This window comes from Taudactylus pleione, unplaced genomic scaffold, assembly GCF_031769625.1.
Source record: "Taudactylus pleione unplaced genomic scaffold, aTauple2 ptg000173l, whole genome shotgun sequence".
Lineage (NCBI taxonomy): Eukaryota > Metazoa > Chordata > Amphibia > Anura > Myobatrachidae > Taudactylus > Taudactylus pleione.
This window is the reverse complement of record NW_028284575.1, coordinates 493,280-514,803: the sequence shown is the minus strand read 5'-3', so window position 1 is coordinate 514,803 and position 21,524 is coordinate 493,280. Positions and strand designations below refer to the sequence as shown.

The following is a 21,524-nucleotide window of genomic DNA, read 5'->3' as shown; positions in this document are numbered from 1 at the left end:
CCATACAGTAACAGTGATACAAATACAGTAGCAGCCATACAGTAACAGTGATACAGATACAGTAGCAGCCATACAGTAACAGTGATATAGATGCAGTAGCAGCCATACAGTAACAGTGATACAGATACAGTAGCAGTCATACAGTAACAGTGATACAGTAGCAGTCATACAGTAATAGAGATACAGTAGCAGCCATACGGTAACAGTGATACAGATACAGTAGCAGTCATACAGTAACAGTGATACAGATACAGTAGCAGCCATACAGTAACAGTGATACAGATACAGTAGCAGCCATACAGTAACAGTGATACAGATACAGTAGCAGCCATACAGTAACAGTGATACAGATACAGTAGCAGCCATAGGGTAACAGTGATACAGATACAGTAGCAGTCATACAGTAACAGTGATACAGATACAGTAGCAGTCATACAGTAATAGTGATACAGATACAGTAGCAGCCATACGGTAACAGTGATACAGATACAGTAGCAGTCATACAGTAACAGTGATTCAGATACAGTAGCAGTCATACAGTAATAGTGATACAGATACAGTAGCAGCCATACAGTAACAGTGATACAAATACAGTAGCAGCCATACAGTAACAGTGATACAGATACAGTAGCAGCCATACAGTAACAGTGATATAGATGCAGTAGCAGCCATACAGTAACAGTGATACAGATACAGTAGCAGTCATACAGTAACAGTGATACAGTAGCAGTCATACAGTAATAGAGATACAGTAGCAGCCATACGGTAACAGTGATACAGATACAGTAGCAGTCATACAGTAACAGTGATACAGATACAGTAGCAGTCATACAGTAATAGTGATACAGATACAGTAGCAGCCATACAGTAACAGTGATACAAATACAGTAGCAGCCATACAGTAACAGTGATACAGATACAGTAGCAGCCATACAGTAACAGTGATATAGATGCAGTAGCAGCCATACAGTAACAGTGATACAGATACAGTAGCAGTCATACAGTAATAGTGATACAGATACAGTAGCAGCCATACAGTAACAGTGATACAAATACAGTAGCAGCCATACAGTAACAGTGATACAGATACAGTAGCAGCCATACAGTAACAGTGATATAGATGCAGTAGCAGCCATACAGTAACAGTGATACAGATACAGTAGCAGTCATACAGTAACAGTGATACAGTAGCAGTCATACAGTAATAGAGATACAGTAGCAGCCATACGGTAACAGTGATACAGATACAGTAGCAGTCATACCGTAACAGTGATACAGATACAGTAGCAGCCATAGGGTAACAGTGATACAGATACAGTAGCAGTCATACAGTAACAGTGATACAGATACAGTAGCAGTCATACAGTAATAGTGATACAGATACAGTAGCAGCCATACGGTAACAGTGATACAGATACAGTAGCAGTCATACAGTAACAGTGATACAGATACAGTAGCAGCCATACAGTAACAGTGATACAGATACAGTAGCAGCCATACAGTAACAGTGATACAGATACAGTAGCAGCCATAGGGTAACAGTGATACAGATACAGTTGCAGCCATACAGATACAGTAGCAGCCATACAGTAACAGTGATACAGATACAGTTGCAGCCATACAGATACAGTAGCAGTCATACAGTAACAGTGATACAGATACAGTAGCAGCCATACAGTAACAGTGATACAGATACAGTTGCAGCCATACAGTAACAGTGATACAGATACAGTAGCAGTCATACAGTAACAGTGATACAGATACAGTAGCAGCCATACAGTAACAGTGATACAGATACAGTAGCAGCCATAGGGTAACAGTGATACAGATACAGTAGCAGTCATACAGTAACAGTGATACAGATACAGTAGCAGCCATAGGGTAACAGTGATACAGATACAGTAGCAGCCATACAGTAACAGTGATACAGATACAGTAGCAGTCATACAGTAACAGTGATACAGATACAGTAGCAGCCATACAGTAACAGTGATACAGATACAGTAGCAGTCATACAGTAACAGTGATACAGATACAGTAGCAGTCATACAGTAATAGTGATACAGATACAGTAGCAGCCATACGGTAACAGTGATACAGATACAGTAGCAGTCATACAGTAACAGTGATACAGATACAGTAGCAGCCATAGGGTAACAGTGATACAGATACAGTAGCAGTCATACAGTAACAGTGATACAGATACAGTAGCAGTCATACAGTAATAGTGATACAGATACAGTAGCAGCCATACGGTAACAGTGATACAGATACAGTAGCAGCCATACAGTAACAGTGATACAGATACAGTAGCAGCCATACAGTAACAGTGATACAGATACAGTAGCAGCCATACAGTAACAGTGATACAGATACAGTAGCAGCCATAGGGTAACAGTGATACAGATACAGTAGCAGTCATACAGTAACAGTGATACAGATACAGTAGCAGTCATACAGTAATAGTGATACAGATACAGTAGCAGCCATACGGTAACAGTGATACAGATACAGTAGCAGTCATACAGTAACAGTGATACAGATACAGTAGCAGCCATAGGGTAACAGTGATACAGATACAGTAGCAGTCATACAGTAACAGTGATACAGATACAGTAGCAGTCATACAGTAATAGTGATACAGATACAGTAGCAGCCATACGGTAACAGTGATACAGATACAGTAGCAGTCATACAGTAACAGTGATACAGATACAGTAGCAGCCATACAGTAACAGTGATACAGATACAGTAGCAGCCATACAGTAACAGTGATACAGATACAGTAGCAGCCATAGGGTAACAGTGATACAGATACAGTAGCAGTCATACAGTAACAGTGATACAGATACAGTAGCAGTCATACAGTAATAGTGATACAGATACAGTAGCAGCCATACAGTAACAGTGATACAAATACAGTAGCAGCCATACAGTAACAGTGATACAGATACAGTAGCAGCCATACAGTAACAGTGATATAGATGCAGTAGCAGCCATACAGTAACAGTGATACAGATACAGTAGCAGTCATACAGTAACAGTGATATAGTAGCAGTCATACAGTAATAGAGATACAGTAGCAGCCATACAGTAACAGTGATACAGATACATTAGCAGTCATACAGTAACAGTGATACAGATACAGTAGCAGCCATACAGTAACAGTGATACAGATACAGTAGCAGTCATACAGTAACAGTGATACAGATACAGTAGCAGTCATACAGTAATAGAAATACAGTAGCAGCCATACAGTAACAGTGATACAGATACAGTAGCAGTCATACAGTAACAGTGATACAGATACAGTAGCAGTCATACAGTAACAGTGATACAGATACATTAGCAGTCATACAGTAACAGTGATACAGATACATTAGCAGTCATACAGTAACAGTGATACAGATACAGTGATACAGACACACCAACAGCTATGCGAGCGGCCAAGAGGTCGCTCCAAAAAAAAAAAAAGCCCGGCCCTGATTCAGAGCGAGCGGATCTGAATCAGGCCCTCACTTCCCCGCACAGTACCAGAGGCCTCCACTCTAGAGTCCTTCAAAAATAGACTCAAGACTTTCCTGTTCACCCAGCATTTCTGTAATATCCCTTGTTAAGCTTGTTTTGTATTTTGTGCTGTAAAGGCAAATGTAAAGCACTTTGAGTCCTTTAGGAGAAAAGCGCTATATAAATAAACTTATTATTATTATTATTACTGTAATTGTGCCGTGTTACGTTATGTTGAATAAGCACTGAGCGTTTCTGTCTCTATCACTCCCTTAGGTGAATAGCGGTTTGTCCATGGGGATGGTGATCGTGTATTTGGACAGTGCCAGCAGTTTGCCGGTAGGTGACATCAATGGCCCGTATTCTGTTTGAGGTAAAAAGCCAGGTGGAAAAGTATCGCCGTATTCAATTTGAAAGACTTTCCGCCTAGGCGGAAAGTCAATGCAATGTAATAGGTGGAAAAATTTCGCCTATGAATAGCAGGTTGAAAAAAGTGCAGAATTGGGGTTTTGGGGTGCAGCGTTGCGGGAACCCCCGTGCAGCCTTCAGACATTCCCTCAAAGGTAAACTGCGTAAAAAAAAACCACTTAAGTACACCCCAAAAATTTTTAATTTTAACTTTAATTTTGGGGGCAAAAAAAAAAATGTTGGGGGACAAAGTTAAAAACTAGCGAACTAGACTCTAGGGGGCTCCCCAAGTCCGGGCCAGGTGTTTTTTCATTGCAGGGGCTTGCGGCAGGTGGATTTTTCACAATTTTTTAAACTTAACTTTAGCAACTTTAAAATATGCTGACCCCCATTTTCAAGTACCCCAAATTTGCTGGGATAAGTTATTTTCTGCAAAAAATACTCCCGAATACTATTCTTCACCACTTATCCAAAAACGCTATTTAGCAGCTATTGAGCCCGTTTATAAACACCAAATACCTTCAGCAAGCCAAATCGGGGGGTACCATAGCTAACCCCCATGTCAGAGCATCTTTTGGGGGGTGTCAGGCTGATTTCCCCAAATCTGACAGTACTTTCCGCTTGTTTAAGTTTCACCGGGTCCCGTTTTCGCCTACTTTCAAATTGAATACTGGGATACCCCGGCACGCGCACGATACTTTTCCGCCTGCAAAACACGCGATGTAGGCGTAAAGTCCGGGAGGCAGAAAAGTATCGTGGGTCCGCTCAAATTGAATACGGCTCTATGTATTCTATAACAGGATGGCACTTAAAAAATGACTTTTTGATGGAACACATATACAATTTCACACCATTTTCCTATTATGCAAACAATTCACATGAAAAAAAAATATTTTTTTATTACTTAAAAAAGTGTTTTTCTTCAGAGCTTTCTTAAAAACATAGACATTTTATAATTATATTCCAACAAGATTCAATAAGCAAATAAAATGTTAAATAAAAGACTTAGGGCCTGATTCAGAGGCGCACGCTATTTGTGTGCGCTCGCTCGCTCTGAATCAGGGCGTCCCTTTTTTAAAAAAATTCCGGCCTCCAGGCCACTCGCACAGCTGTGGGTGACCACCCACAGCTTGTGCGAGCAGCCTGGTGATGGTCGCGATCATCGGCATTCCGAGGAGACCCTTGTGGTAGGGTCTCTGCACTCGCAGTGTCAAGTGGACTTCCTGCTCTAATAGAGCAGGAAGTCCACTACTGACATCACAAGTGATGTCAGTAGGGCCGCCCACAAACGGCAGGCGTTCCTTCGGGAACGCCTTCATTTGTACAGCCACCCCCCCCCCCTCCCTGCCTACAAAAACGGGGCGATCAACATCGACAGCCGCCCCCTTTTGTTGCGAGCACCGGAACGAGTGATTAGCCCACCATCGGCCCGCTTGTGAGCGCAATGTGCTCGTGAGCGTGTCTGAATCAGGCCCTTAATATGTATTTTTTGAAGGTGACATTTTATTGTGACGTAACCACATCCTCTTTTTACTCATTAACATAATAAGAGAAGGAATAAATGGTGATATAAGGTTATGGTGTATGAAGTATAAAGAAAAATGATCTTATAGAAAAGTTTTTTTTCCATTCTTCCCTGTTATAGATTTTCACCATGTAAACTAATTTCTACTTCAGGGTCCATAGGGGGTCCACAGGGTTGACCTTGGGGTTATAGCTGGAACAGGATCCATGGGCACCACACAGTTAAGCTTTTAGCTCCCAGGATGCACTTGGGTCCTCCTCTATACCCCGCCCCCGAGCCACAGGCACCTCAGTGTAAGCTGGTGCCCGGCCGGAGTCAGTCACCGCGCAGGGGGGCTGCAGGAGCAGCCCCCAGAAGCTTTTTATTTTAAGTTAAATTTTATTTATTTTTAATCTATTTTTACTACAGACGGCAGCGAAGGGCTGTCTGTACAGACGCCCACGCTGCCGCTCTGATCCCCGACTGGCGCCGCGACGCCAGTACTGATCTGGGGATCGCGGCGGGAGGACAGAGTCCGTACTAGCCGGACTCTGTCTACCTCCCAGGACTGCTGCCGGAGTCGCCGGGGATTCAGGTAAGCCGCGCGTCGCTGGCTAGCGGCGGCGCGCGGAATGCCTTAAATGCAGTCCTTTAGCCTCCGGTCCGGGGGACAGACCGGAGGCTGCTGGCAGTGGCGGCGGGCCCCCCCATAACCCGTGGGACCACTAGACCACCAGGGATAACCGGCAAGCGGGAAGCCAGCATCCCTGGGGTTAATGGCCAGCCAGGGGAGGAAGCCTTCCCTGTCAGCGGCTCCTCCCCTCAGCTCAGCGCGCCTTTCAGCACGCAGTCTGGCGTCGCTGAGCTGCAGATTCCTCGGCCACTCCTCCTCTGAGGTCTCCAGCGGCCATTTTCCCAGTGGCAGCGCAGATCTCAGGGAGCACGCGGACCGGTCCCCCTGTGTGCCTCTCCCCTGATTAAGGACAGCGTACACAGCACTATAGCCCTCCCAGACACTGAATCTGGGCAGGTTGATTGTAGTGGAAAGGTGCAGTGAGTATATCTTCCTGCATGGTATGTGACTTTTTGCTAGTGCTGCCTGTCTGTGCTTATTTTCCGCTTACTGTCAGCTTATACCTATCCCTTTACTTCTCCTACAAGCCCTGCAGGTGTGTGGAGGAGGGGCGTTTCTACTGACCTCACTTATATAGATCACGTATTTGTGAGGTCCGTCACATACAGTTGTGTGCTACTCAGTGCCATATTGTGGGCTGTTGTTCAGCACACCGTTGAGTGCGTTTTACTTCTACCCTGGTGCCAGATATATAATATATTCTGTCATGTCAGACGAGGAGGTTGAGCGCTCAGTGGCTCCGGTGTTGGCCTCCTGCGGACGCTGTTCTGCAGGAGTAGATAGGGAGGATTTGTCACAGGATGGCCTGTGTAGTCGATGCCAGGTGGCTCCTGGCCCATCCAGACCTTCTCTGGCGCAGGAACCACCGTGGGCGATGTTTTCTCAAGTGTTGGTGTCTATTGCGGACCGTCTGTCGGTCCCGACTGCTCTCCCTACTAGGGCGGTGCCCCAGCCGACCATCCCCCATTCCCCGGGTGTCCCGCAGTTATTGCGGAGTCCTCCTGGGTCTCAATCAGTTGGTCCCTATGCGGGGTTGCCTATGTATATACAGGCTTCCCCTGTGCCGCAGCAGCCTGTGGTACCTTTTCAGGCCCCTATGGCGACGCCTCCACCATGGGTGGATGTGCTCTCCAACTCCGTGCAAAATTTGGCGGCCGCTTCCTCGGCTTTTCAGTCAATGTTGCAGACTGACATGCCTTCTAGGATTTCTAAACGCCCACTCATGACACGGGCTGCTCAGGTATCGGACTCAGAGGGTTCCTCAGATGATGGGGAGGTCCCTGATGACACTGACTCGGACGCCTCGGTCCAGGAAATGGATACCAAGTCGTCCATTAATGTGCGAGCACTAGTTAGGGCGGTGCGAGCTATTCTTCTTATAGAGGATGAGGCACCGGTTCCTAGGTCGAAGTTTCCTAGTTTCAAAAAAACTAAGGTGGCTTCTGCGGTGTTTCCCCTGTCGGATCAGTTGACGGATCATATGGCGGTAGCTTGGCAGGCGCCCAGTAAGAGATTCCTTCCTCAGAAGCGGTTGGCTTCTAATTACCCCTTCCCTGAGGCACATTGTAAAAAATGGGAAACTCCACCGGCGGTGGATTCCCATGTCACCCGTTTAACTCGGGGCGCCACCTTACCATTACCGTCGATATCCTCGCTGAAGGATCCCACGGACAGGAAAGTTGAGACTTGCTTAAAGTCTATTTACTCCCTCTCCGGGGCGGTGGCCCGACCGTCCATGGCCATTTCCTGGGTGGCCAAGGCCATTGAGGGGTGTGCCAATGCATTGGAAGATACCTTCCCGGACGACGCTCCGGATGTCCAGCGGGCGTTGTTGGGACAAATGAGGGACGCCGCTTCTTACATTGGAGAAGCTTCTTTAGATGCTAGTCTGCTGACCTCGCGGGTATCGGCTGCAGCGGTGTCTGCCCGCCGATCCTTATGGTTGCGGTCCTGGAGAGCGGACTCTGATTCAAAGAAAGGTCTGGAGGCCTTACCTTTCAATGGGGAATTACTATTTGGTCCGGACTTGGACAAAATAGTGGACACCCTGGCTAAATCCAAGTCGGCCTTCCTCCCTTCGGCGGCACTGCCTGCTAAGGTTCGGAGTTCGGCTTTTCGTTCCTTTCGGGTTCAGGGTAAGGCGAAAGGTCAGTCCTTCCCGAGACAGTCTGCGAGTAAGACGGCCTCTAAACCCAAGAAGCAAGCCTGGAGTGCTCGGCGCCCTTCTTCCAAGCAGGAAGATAAACCTGCGGCCTGATGGGACGGGCCTCCCTCTGGGGGACCTCAGAGTGGGAGGCCGACTTCTTCTATTTGCCCAGTGCTGGCACAATACCACCACGGATGCCTGGGTTCGAGAAGTGGTCTCCCAGGGGTACGCCCTGTCTTTTCGGCACAGACCACCCCACCAGTTTTTCTGCACAAGTCCTTCTCAGAACAAGACCAAGGCGTTACAGGTTCAGGAGGCTATAGAGTCCTTGCTGAAAGCAGGGGTCATTGTTCCCGTTCCTCTATCACAACGAGGGACGGGGTATTATTCGTCTCTGTTTCTGGTGCAGAAACCCAATGGTTCTCATCGCCCTATCCTCAACTTGAAGTCTCTGAACAAATTCCTCAGAGTTCCCAAGTTCAGGATGGAAACGTTACGTTCCATCATTCTGGCGATGGAACCGGGGGATTACATGGTGTCCCTGGACATCCAGGACGCCTACCTCCATGTTCCGATAGCATCTTCACACCAGCGGTATCTGAGGTTCGCTATCCTTCAACACCACTATCAGTTCCGGGCGCTACCCTTTGGTCTCTCCACGGCACCGAGGGTGTTCACGAAGATTATGGCGGTCATGGCCGCACATCTTCGGAACCAGAATGTACGGCTGCTGCCGTACCTGGACGACCTCCTGTTGCTGGCGAGCTCCCCGGAGGTACTGCTTCAACATCTCCACCTGACGATCGCTTGCCTGCAAGCACACGGGTGGTTGATAAATTGGAAAAAGTCCTCTCTGATTCCATCACAGCGGATGGTTCATTTGGGAGCCCTGCTGGATTCGCGTCAGCAAAGGATCTTCCTGACTCCGGAGAAGGTCGCCTCACTACAGCTGCGGATACGCAGTTGCCTGAGCCGTTGCCGCCTGTCGGTCCATTCGGCTATGAGAGTTCTGGGGTCCATGGTGTCGACATTCGACATGGTGGAATTTGCCCAGTTCCATTCCCGGCCCCTGCAGGGGCTGATTCTATCAGAATGGAACGGGTTACCTCACCGGATCCGCTCTCAGGTGCTGGTGTTGTCTCCGGACGTTCGGCTATCTTTGGCTTGGTGGCTTCAGACAGCTCATCTGGTCGAGGGGCGCCCATTTTGGATCCCGGACTGGGTCCTGCTCACGACGGATGCCAGTCTCCGGGGTTGGGGGGCAGTGACCGGCTCTTTGTCGCTTCAGGGTCGTTGGTCAGCGGAAGAAGCACTTCTCCCCATCAACATCCTGGAACTGCGGGCAGTATACAAGGCCCTGCAGTCGTCCGGCCCCGCTCTTCACGGAAGGGCGGTGCAGGTGCAGTCCGACAACGCCACCACGGTGGCGTATATCAATCACCAAGGCGGAACTCGCAGTCAGGCAGCGATGTCGGAGGTGTCTCGTATCCTGTCTTGGGCGGAGGGTCACATTCCAGCGATCTCGGAGGTCTTCATCCCCGGAGTCCTCAATTGGGAGGCGGACTTCCTCAGCCGTCACGACGTGCATCCCGGGGAATGGTCGCTTCACCCAGAGGTGTTTCAGCTACTCGTGGACAGGTGGGGACTGCCGGAGCTGGACTTGATGGCCTCCCGTCACAATCACAAGTTGCCCGTTTACGGGTCAAGGACAAGAGACGCAGGTGCAAGTCTGGTGGACGCGCTGTCGGTGACATGGACGTTTCACCTGGCGTATCTGTTTCCTCCGATATCCCTGCTTCCTCGGGTTCTGCGGAAATTCAAGCAGGACGGCGGCATGCTCGTGCTGGTAGCTCCGGCGTGGCCCAGACGTCCTTGGTACTCCGATCTGAGGAGCCTCTCCATCGACGCTCCGTACCTTCTTCCTCAACGTCGGGACCTGTTGTCTCAGGGGCCCTGCCTTTACCCGGATCTGGGTCGGCTGTCTTTGACGGCGTGGCTGTTGAGACAGCCGTCTTGAGGTCTCGGGGCTTCTCCAGTTCGGTTATTGGTACGGTGCTCAGGGCACGCAAGCCTGCTTCAGCACGGATTTATCACAGAGTGTGGCACACTTACTTTCAGTGGTGTGAGTCCAGACTTTATGATCCTCAGGTGTTCCGAGTTTCTAGGATCTTGGAATTTCTTCAGTCAGGATTGGATCTCGGCTTGCGCCTTGCATCTCTGAAGGTTCATGTGTCCGCCTTGTCCGTGTGGTTTCAACGGCGGATTGCAATACTACCAGACGTTCACACCTTTTTCCAAGGTGTTCTCAGGATCCAGCCTCCCTTTGTGCCTCCTGTGGCTCCTTGGGACTTGGCGGTGGTGCTACGGGTCCTGCAGGGTCCTCCGTTTGAGCCTCTTGAGGCGGTAGAGCTCAAGTGGCTGACATTTAAGACGGTTTTTCTCCTGGCAATTGCTTCGGCCAGGAGGGTGTCTGAATTGGGGGCGCTTTCCTGTCGCCCTCCTTTCCTGATTTTTCACCAGGACAGAGCGGTGCTCCGCACTCGTCCTGAGTTTTTGCCCAAAGTGGTCTCGAAGTTCCATATTAATCAGGAACTTGTTGTGCCAGCTTTTCAGTCCCCTGATCTTTCAGCTGGTGAGACTTCCTTAGATGTGGTCCAGGCGCTTAGAATTTATGTAGACCGGACGGCTTCGGTTAGGAAGTCTGATTCCTTGTTTATCCTCTTTGGTTTTCACAAGAGGGGTTGGCCTGCCAACAAACAAACGTTAGCCCGTTGGCTTCGTTCCGTTATTTGTGAGGCTTATGCACAGGAGGGCTTACCTGTGCCAGCCTCTGTTAAGGCTCATTCCACTCGTTCTGTGGGTCCCTCTTGGGCTGCTAGACGTGGCGCTTCTGCTGTTCAGCTGTGTAGGGCGGCCACTTGGTCTTCAATTCAAACGTTTTTGAGGTTCTATGCGTTTGACACCTTTGCCTCTCAGGATGCATCCTTTGGGCGCCGGGTACTCCTTTCAGCACAGGAGCGTCCCCGCCCTTAGTTGTACTGCTTTGGGACATCCCCAAGGTCAACCCTGTGGACCCCCTATGGACCCTGAAGTAGAAAACAAGAGATATGGTAAGAACTTACCTTTGTTATCTCTGTTTCTACGAAGTCCATAGGGTCCACAGGGCGCCCGCCCTGACGCACCTGGCTTCAAATGGGCTGTGTGGCTGGTCACCGGTTTTCCGTCTCCTATTGCTGTGAGTATGGTTTCTTGTGTGTTCCAGTCTTCCTTCTCTCTGTTCCATATTCTCCTCCGGCCTAGGCTGCTTACCAACTGAGGTGCCTGTGGCTCGGGGGCGGGGTATAGAGGAGGACCCAAGTGCATCCTGGGAGCTAAAAGCTTAACTGTGTGGTGCCCATGGATCCTGTTCCAGCTATAACCCCAAGGTCAACCCTGTGGACCCTATGGACTTCGTAGAAACAGAGATAACAAAGGTAAGTTCTTACCATATCTCTTGTTATGTCCTGTATACAGTAGGAAACGTCTATCTGTAGGTTGTATTCACCTGTGGATTTCAGTTGCCCAATTCGCGGTCAGTCACCGACATGTCAGACATGTTATCCCTATCATTGTCATATCAGCGTTTACAAACATGGATATTATTACATATAATATTACAACATGAGAAAACCAGCATTAGTGAGTGCCGTATTTCAGCCATAGGTCTGCAGGAAAACAAACCGCAAACAGGGTACAAATCCACTCAGTGTAAACTGCAGTATATGAATTAAAAGTAAAACACAGGATGAGGATATGGAGTCCACAATCTTATCTAACATGATTCATATCCAGAATTCTCAGATGATAAACACGATTTCCTGAATCTGTTACTTACTGTCATTCCTGCCCTGTTTTATGTTGCAGAAAAATCATTTTGAGTATTCAAACAACGAATACACGGCAAGAAAACAGCGGTACACAAATCTCCCAAAGGTAAGTCGTTGCTTGGGGTGGTAAAGAGCCACAAGTGATGTCTACCTGAATTTTGATCCATATTAGACACTGCTGTCCCGCTTAGTACAGAAAGGAGGAAACCGGAATAAAAAAAATTAAATATATAAGTAGGTGAAGTGACGGAGTTGGGGGGATTGTTTGGGGGAGTATGATGTTATGTGGGGAGATTGGGGGGACCTGGTGATGAGAGGAGTTATTGATGACATGAAAACAGTGCTAGACATGCCCCTGTGTGGTTCTAGACATGCCCCTGTGTGGTTCTAGACATGCCCCTGTTGGATGACTGGTGCTAGACATGCCCCTGTGTGGATGGCTGGTGCTAGACACGCCCCTGGTGGATGGCTGGTGCTAGACATGCCCCTGGTGGATGGCTGGTGCTAGACATGCCCCTGGTGGATGGCTGGTGCTAGACACGCCCCTGGTGGATGGCTGGTGCTAGACACGCTCCTGTGTGGTTCTAGACACGCCCATGGTGGATGGCTGGTGCTAGACACGCCCCTGGTGGATGGCTGGTGCTAGACACACCCCTGGTGGATGGCTGGTGCTAGACACGCCCCTGTGTGGTTCTAGACACGCCCATGGTGGATGGCTGGTGCTAGACACGCCCCTGGTGGATGGCTGGTGCTAGACACGCCCCTGGTGGATGGCTGGTGCTAGACACGCCCCTGTGTGGATGGCTGGTGCTAGACATGCCCCTGGTGGATGGCTGGTGCTAGACATGCCCCTGGTGGATGGCTGGTGCTAGACACGCCCCTGGTGGATGGCTGGTGCTAGACACGCCCCTGGTTTATGGCTGGTGCTAGACACGCCCCTGGTGGATGGCTGGTGCTAGACACGTCCCTGGTGGATGGCTGGTGCTATACACGCTCCTGGTGGATGGCTGGTGCTAGACACGTCCCTGGTGGATGGCTGGTGCTAGACACGCCCCTGTGTAGTCCTAGACACGCCCCTGGGTGGTGCTAGACCTGCTCCTCGCCACAAAGTCTCCCCCTCTAGATTTTCCTGGATTCACACCCTATTGAAATGTGCTGCACTTGGTGATCCTTATGTAGGTGTGACCAGTATAGTGGTGTGACCCATATAGAGGTGTGACCCATATAGTGGTGTGATCCGTATAGTGGTGTGACCCGCATAGTGGTGTGACCTGCATAGTGGTGTGACCTATATAAAGGTGTGACACATAAAGGAGTGCCCTATATAAATGTGTGACCCGTATAAAGGAGTGACCTATATAAAGGTGTGACCCCGATAGTGGTGTGCCCTATATAAAGGTGTGACACGTTTAAAGGAGTGACCTATATAAAGGTGTGACCCATATAAAGGAGTGACCTATATAAAGGTGTGACCCCTATAGTGGTGTGCCCTATATAAAGGTGTGACACGTTTAAAGGAGTGACCTATATAAATGTGTGACACGTTTAAAGGAGTGACCTATATAAAGGTGTGACACGTATAAAGGAATGACCTATATAAAGGAGTGACCTATATAAAGGTGTGACCCGTATAAAGGAGTGACCTATATAAAGGTGTGACACATTTAAAGGAGTGACCTATATAAAGGTGTGACCCATATAAAGGAGTGACCTATATAAAGGTGTGACACGTTTAAAGGAGTGACCTATATAAAGGTGTGACCCATATAAAGGAGTGACCTATATAAAGGTGTGACCCCTATAGTGGTGTGCCCTATATAAAGATGTGACCCGTATAAAGGAGTGACCTATATAAAGGTGTGACCCCTATAGTGGTGTGCCCTATATAAAGGTGTGACACGTATAAAGGTGTGACCTATATAAAGGTGTGACCCCTATAGTGCTGTGCCCTATATAAAGGTGTGACACGTATAAAGGTGTGACCCCTATAGTGGTGTGCCCTATATAAAGGTGTGACACGTATAAAGGTGTGACCTATATAAAGGTGTGACCCATATAAAGGAGTGACCTATATAAAGGTGTGACCCCTATAGTGGTGTGCCCTATATAAAGGTGTGACACGTATAAAGGTGTGACCCATATAAAGGAGTGACCTATATAAAGGTGTGACCCCTATAGTGGTGTGCCCTATATAAGGTTGTGACCTGTATTGAGGCATTTATGATATCATAGTTTGTGTGTATGGAGACACAGAACTCTGCAGCGCCAGACAGTCAGAAGAACAAATCATGTAAAATACAAATCACACATAAACATAGCGTAGACGAGATTGATGACGGAGGTGCCGACATGAGACAGAGAGTAGAAAAGGCTCTGACCCTTAGAGCTTACAGTCTAGAGCAGCGCTCAGTGCCTTACACGGGACATATATGCTTCTCCCGACTGTTAAATTCCTTCCTTGTTATTTGCAGAGCGATAAGGAGCCCAGCTCATACGTCACCATGTGCCTGGGCAAGAAGTCAGTGAAAAGCAAGGTAAGTGGCAGGACAGGTTCTAAGGATTTACTTGTTCAGTCGAATGCTGATAGTCACACAGGGACCCTGAATCATGCACATAATAATAACTATATTTCTCTATGTATTTGTCTTTCCTCTCAGACCTGCTCAGCCACCACGGACCCCGTGTGGGAACAAGCCTTTTCTTTCTTTATACAGGACGTCAACATGCAGCATCTTCACCTGGAGGTAACACACGGCGGACGGACAGAGTACTGTACATGGCTCAGTTATTTTACCTTCAAATTCAAGTAGCTTATTATTATTATTGAAGATCCCCTTAATTGTACAAGCCCCAGCCCAGTGCTTTGATCATCTCTCTGGCTGAGCCAGGTGGACGGAGCTGAAGTTTTTCTCCCACTCCCCCCTGGGGGCAACCAATCAATACTTAAACAATGGATCTAAAAATTGTACAAAAAAAATATAAATGGACAAATATAAAAAAAAATCCTATCTTCCCAGGTTTGGGGGAGCACATGTCCACTGGAATATATCCCACCAGTCAGCCACGCTGCAGAGCAGCTCGTTTGTGTGGATCTGATGTCAGTGGCACTCATCTTATTTCCACAGATCAGTGATTGTAGTCAGGATTCCACAGATCAGTGATTGTAGTCAGGATTCCACAGATCAGAGATTGTAGTCAGGATTCCACAGATCAGTGATTGTAGTCTGGATTTCACAGATCAGTGATTGTAGTCAGGATTCCACAGATCAGTGTCTGTGGCCAGGATTTCACAGATCAGTGATTGTAGTCAGGATTTCACAGATCAGTGATTGTAGTCAGGATTTCACAGATCAGTGATTGTAGTCAGGATTTCACAGATCAGTGATTGTAGTAAGGATTCCACAGATCAGTGATTGTAGTCAGGATTTCACAGATCAGTGATTGTAGTCAGGATTTCAAATATCAGTGATTTTAGGGCCTGATTCAGCAAGGATCGCAACTGCGATCACGCACACAATCGGCCGATTGTTGTCCTCTGCACATTAGTATGCATCGCAGTGCGCATGTGCAAACCAGCCACTGCTATCGGGACTGCGATCGCAGTGACTACGCAGAACCATTGCAGAGTGATTGACAGGAAGTGCCGTTTGTAGTTGGTGACGGGGGGTGGTTGGCAGCGAAACGCTGGCGTGCCAGTGCGTTCGAACACCGTTACAGGGGCGTGCATAAATTATCCACTGTGATGCCATACGTTGCCTGAGCACTCATAGCGTGCGATGAGGTTAGCAATTCCTGAGTAAGGTCAGAGCTGGTGAAAGTGTGCGTGAGGCTGCGATGATACTCGATGGTTTTGCAGTCTTGCTAAGGATTACGGATGTGTGTAAGGTAAAGTGTGCTTCCTTGTGTAGTGCTGCGTCGGCATAACGATCGCAATGGATTAGCATACTATTGCAATGAAACTGCGTGCGTAATTACTATTGCAATCACATTTGCGATCCTTGCTGAATCAGGCCCTTAGTCAGGATTCCACAGATCAGTGTCTGTGGCCAGGATTTCACAGATCAGAGATTGTAGCCAGGATGTCACAGATCAGTGTCTGTAGTCAGGATTTCACATATCAGAGATTGTAGCCAGGATTTCACAGATCAGTGTCTGTGGCCAGGATTTCACAGATCAGAGATTGTAGCCAGGATTTCACATATCAGAGATTGTAGTCAGGATTCCACAGATCAGTGTCTGTAGTCAGGATTTCACAGATCAGAGATTGTAGTCAGGATTCCACAGATCAGAGATTGTAGTCAGGATTTCACAGATTAGTGTCTGTAGTCAGGATTTCACATATCAGAGATTGTAGCCAGGATTTCACAGATCAGAGATTGTAGTCAGGATTTCACATATCAGAGATTGTAGTCAGGATTTCACAGATCAGAGATTGTAGCCAGGATTCCACAGATCAGTGTTTGTGGCCAGTGCTAGGAATCCACAGCCATAGTGGACAGAATTTCTGCTATTAATTGAGGCTTTTATCATCAGTCATGAGATAGTCACAGAACTTGCTGTGATATAGTATCAGTGACCCCCCCTGATGTGATTGTGTCTGCAGGTGAAGGACAATGACAGACAGTGTGCGCTGGGGATGCTGGACATTCCTTTACATCGTCTCCTCACCAGCAAAGATCTAACTGCGGACCAGAGATTCCCACTTACTAACTCCGGGCCCAACAGTTTCATCAAGATGAAGATCGTCCTGAGGGTGAGCAATGTCCCCATATACCTTCATTGTCGGTGTGTCCTCTCTCACTTCTCCAGCAGCACTGAGATGTAGACACCATTATTTCCATTGGTAATGGGGGTGGGGGGTGCAGATTATGGGGAGGGAGAGAACATTCCAAGCTCTTCTCTATCTATTTTCTAGGCAGTCACAGGGTTGCGGGATGTCCTCTGTCGCATGTCCTACTTACCCATCTAACATAACAGTCCTGATGTGCTAAGAGGCATTGACTACTTCCATCAGTTAGTGCTTATACCACAATGTTCTATCGTATTATTTCAGACGGGGGTGGTATATTTTGTCAATATTCATCATGTCAATATGAGAATGTTGACATTTAACATGTTGACACTTTTAATGTCGACATGCTTAGAATGTCGACAAAATGTTCCTTGTAGTCTAGCGGTGACCTGGTTCAGTGATTCAAGTGGGGTCTTCCGGTTCCGAAGGCGACGCCATGATGTCTTCCAGCTCACCCTGCAGCGGTTTTGGCGGTACTGCTGACCCTGTACCCTCTACTGTCACATCCTAACCCTCCGGTCCCCCCAGATGCCGATATATTTAATGTCATCATTTCAACTATGTTGTCTTTGTGAGTGTCGGCATTATGACTTTATCCCATTTCAAACACATCTATCTAATGAAAGAATAGCAATAAAGAAATGATCATTTATCTCTACCTGATATGTTCCCAGGTTATGCACATAGAGGAGCCCGACCCCGAGACCGTTTATGCTGGAATCAACTCCTTGAAACACGGGCCGGTCTCTATTCGAAGGCCACATCAGGAGAAGCACCAGAGCAAGCCTCACAAGCAGCCTGAAGCCCAGCAGAGCCAGATCCACAGCATTCAGCAGAACAGGCTGGTGCGGAAGCTGAGCTCTGGCAGCAGCGCCCAGCGGGTCAACCACGGGACGTCCGAGCAAAAACCACCTCTTAGTCAGATTTCCGGAAACGCTGGTATCAACTCGGTTCCCCGCACTCCGAACCTGAGACACTTGCAGAGAATTGCCCCCAGCCTGATCTCGCTCAACTCTGTCGCTTCCTCCGTATTCGACCTAAGTGATGAGTCCAGGTAACCACATGACATATGTTCATGTAGACGTTCTCCTTTTTCCCCCCACCCCCCCTCCAAGTTGCGCTAAGATGCCGATAACCTGAAATGTTTGATGTTTTCCAGCGGCCAAGGTGTGGTGTCTGGCGAGATCAGTATCTCCGTGCGATATGCCTCCTTGCGGCGCTGCCTATTTGTGTCAATCAATGGCTGCAGGTAAATCCCAACAAGGCTCTCGGTCTCTGTATTTGGTTCTCCGGTGGGTGGATTAAGAGGCCCCTGCAGTCTGCATGCAGCCCCTGGATGTGCTTGCTCTAATTTCCCCATAAAGCAGAGGTTCCCAAACTCCGCCATTACAGTCCAGGTTTTAAGGATATCCATGCTTAAGCCCAGATGGTAAAATCAAATTGACTGAGGTAATAATAAAGGGCCTGATTCAGAGCCACTCGTAAGTGGCTGCTCGTTCACTTCCGAGCGATGTTTGCCCAACTGCGCATGCGTACGGATCGTTATACGCATGCGCGAACCAGTCAGTGCGGCCGAAATTCATGTGCTCGCAAAATAGCGAATGCCTGATAATTTGAGTGACAGGATGAGGCGTATGTGGGTGGTAACAGGGGAAGGTGCTTGAAAACGGGGAGTGGAGATCCGATCGCAGGCGTGCTTAAAGGTCAAAACGGGCGTTTTATGGGTGTGCATATTTAAAACAGCAGCGTCATTGACCACGTCACTGGGTTATTTTATAGCCAGAACTGCTCGCAAAATTGTGGTAGCAAAAACCAACCACAAGAATAGCGAGCAGCTCATACCCTGTTCAATGTACTCGATTAATCTAATAAATAGCGGACATGATGTAGGATGCGAGCGGACAGGGGGCGTAGTTTCCCAAAAAACAACCGCAAGTTTTGTTCGCTCGTTCAGACCTAGAGGCGTGAACAGACCGCAAACAGCGAACGGTTCATTTGAATAGCCACCCCTATTTTCTGGACGAGCGAGCGCAAATAGCGACCGGCTCTGAATCAGGCCCAAAGTCCCATGGATATCCTTAAAACAGGAGTCTAATGGCGGATTGACTGTAACCTGGGTAAAGTTACTGACGCTTTTTTATATCTGCTTATAAAGGAATCTAATCCAGTGCTCAAGTCACGGGGCGGATCCCTACGTCCGGATATATCTGCTCCCTGACCGGAGGTGGGCCAGTCGGAAGAAGACCACCATAAAGAAAAAAACTCTTACTCCTATCTATAATGAAAAGTGAGTATTGGATGGATACTGCACACACAGACAGCAGGTAGATTCCGCCTGTACAGACGGCAAGTAGATACTGCACACACAGGCGGCAGGTAGATACTGCACACACAGACAGCAGGTAGATTCCACTTGTACAGACGGCAGGTAGATACTCCACACACAGGCGGCAGGCAGATACTGCACACACAGGCGGCAGGTAGATACTGCACACACAGGCGGCAGGTAGATACTGCACACACAGACAGCAGGTAGATACTGCACACACAGACAGCAGGTAGATACTGCACACACAGGCGGCAGGTAGACGCTGCACACACAGGCGGCAGGTAGACGCTGCACACACAGGCGGCAGGTAGACGCTGCACACACAGGCGGAAGGTAGATACTGCGCACACAGGCGGCAGGTAGATACTGCACACACAGACAGCAGGTAGATACTGCACACACAGGCGGCAGGTAGATACTGCACAAACAGGCGGCAGGTAGATACTGCACAAACAGGCGGCAGGTAGATACTGCACACACAGACGGCAGGTAGATACTGCACACACAGACGGCAGGTAGATACTGCACACACAGACGGCAGGTAGATACTGCACACACAGGCGGCAGGTAGATACTGCACAAACAGACGGCAGGTAAATACTGCACACACAGACGGCAGGTAGATACTGCACACACATACGGCAGGTAGATTCCGCATGTACAGACAGCAGGTAGATACTGCACACACAGACACATACAGATGACAGGTAGACGCTGCACACACAGACACATACAGATGACAGGTAGACGCTGCACACACAGACACATACAGATGACAGGTAGACGCTGCACACACAGACACATACAGATGACAGGTAGATACTGCACACACAGACGGCAGGTAGATACTGCACACACAGGCGGCAGGTAGATACTGCACACACAGACGGCAGGTAGATACTGCACACACAGATGGCAGGTAGATACTGCACACACAGACGGCAGGTAGATACTGCACACACAGATGGCAGGTAGATACTGCACACACAGACGGCAGGTAGATACTGCACACACAGACGGCAGGTAGATACTGCACACACAGGCGGCAGGTAGATACTGCACACACAGACGGCAGGTAGATACTGCACACACAGACGGCAGGTAGATACTGCACACACAGATGGCAGGTAGATACTGCACACACAGACGGCAGGTAGATACTGCACACACAGACGGCAGGTAGATACTGCACACACAGACGGCAGGTACATACTGCACACACAGGCGGCAGGTAGATTCCGCATGTACAGACAACAGGTAGATACTGCAGACACAGACACATACAGATGACAGGTAGACGCTGCACACACAGATGACAGGTAGACGCTGCACACACAGATGACAGGTAGACGCTGCATACACAGACACATACAGATGACAGGTAGACGCTGCACACACAGACACATACAGATGACAGGTAGACGCTGCACACACAGACACATACAGATGACAGGTAGACGCTGCACACACAGACAAATACAGATGACAGGTAGACGCTGCACACACAGACACATACAGATGACAGGTAGACGCTGCACACACAGACAAATACAGATGACAGGTAGACGCTGCACACACAGACACATACAGATGACAGGTAGACGCTGCATACACAGACACATGCAGATGACAGGTATAGGCTGCACACACAGACACATACAGATGACAGGTAGACGCTGCACACACAGACCCATACAGATGACAGGTAGACGCTGCACACACAGACACATACAGATGACAGGTAGACGCTGCACACACAGACAAATACAGATGACAGGTAGACGCTGCACACACAGACACATACAGATGACAGGTAGACGCTGCACACACAGACAAATACAGATGACAGGTAGACAATGCACACACAGACACATACAGATGACAGGTAGACGCTGCACACACAGACAAATACAGATGACAGGTAGACGCTGCACACACAGACACATACAGATGACAGGTAGACGCTGCATACACAGACACATGCAGATGACAGGTATAGGCTGCACACACAGACACATACAGATGACAGGTAGACGCTGCACACACAGACCCATACAGATGACAGGAGGTAGACGCTGCACACACAGACACATACAGATGACAGGTAGACGCTGCACACACAGACAAATACAGATGACAGGTAGACGCTGCACACACAGACACATACAGATGACAGGTAGACGCTGCACACACAGACACATACAGATGATAGGTAGATACTGCACACACTTACACATTCAGATGACAGGTAGATACTGCACACACAGACGGCAGGTAGATTCCGCATGTACAGACAGCAGGTAGATACTGCACACACAGACACATACAGATGACAGGT

General features: G+C 48.5%; 1 protein-coding gene across 1 annotated transcript in view; it reads left to right on the top strand.

Moving 5' to 3' along the window:
• The window catches only part of ESYT3 (extended synaptotagmin 3), a 101,833-nt gene that overhangs the window by 71,758 nt on the left and 8,551 nt on the right, over window positions 1-21,524 (top strand). Inside the window, exons 13-20 of the mRNA XM_088475483.1 lie at window positions 3,784-3,846; window positions 12,103-12,171; window positions 14,537-14,599; window positions 14,723-14,809; window positions 16,669-16,818; window positions 17,532-17,911; window positions 18,017-18,106; window positions 19,013-19,144. Of these exons, the coding sequence (XP_088331609.1) occupies window positions 3,784-3,846; window positions 12,103-12,171; window positions 14,537-14,599; window positions 14,723-14,809; window positions 16,669-16,818; window positions 17,532-17,911; window positions 18,017-18,106; window positions 19,013-19,144 (1,034 nt within the window). The remainder of the gene's footprint in view (window positions 1-3,783; window positions 3,847-12,102; window positions 12,172-14,536; window positions 14,600-14,722; window positions 14,810-16,668; window positions 16,819-17,531; window positions 17,912-18,016; window positions 18,107-19,012; window positions 19,145-21,524) is intronic.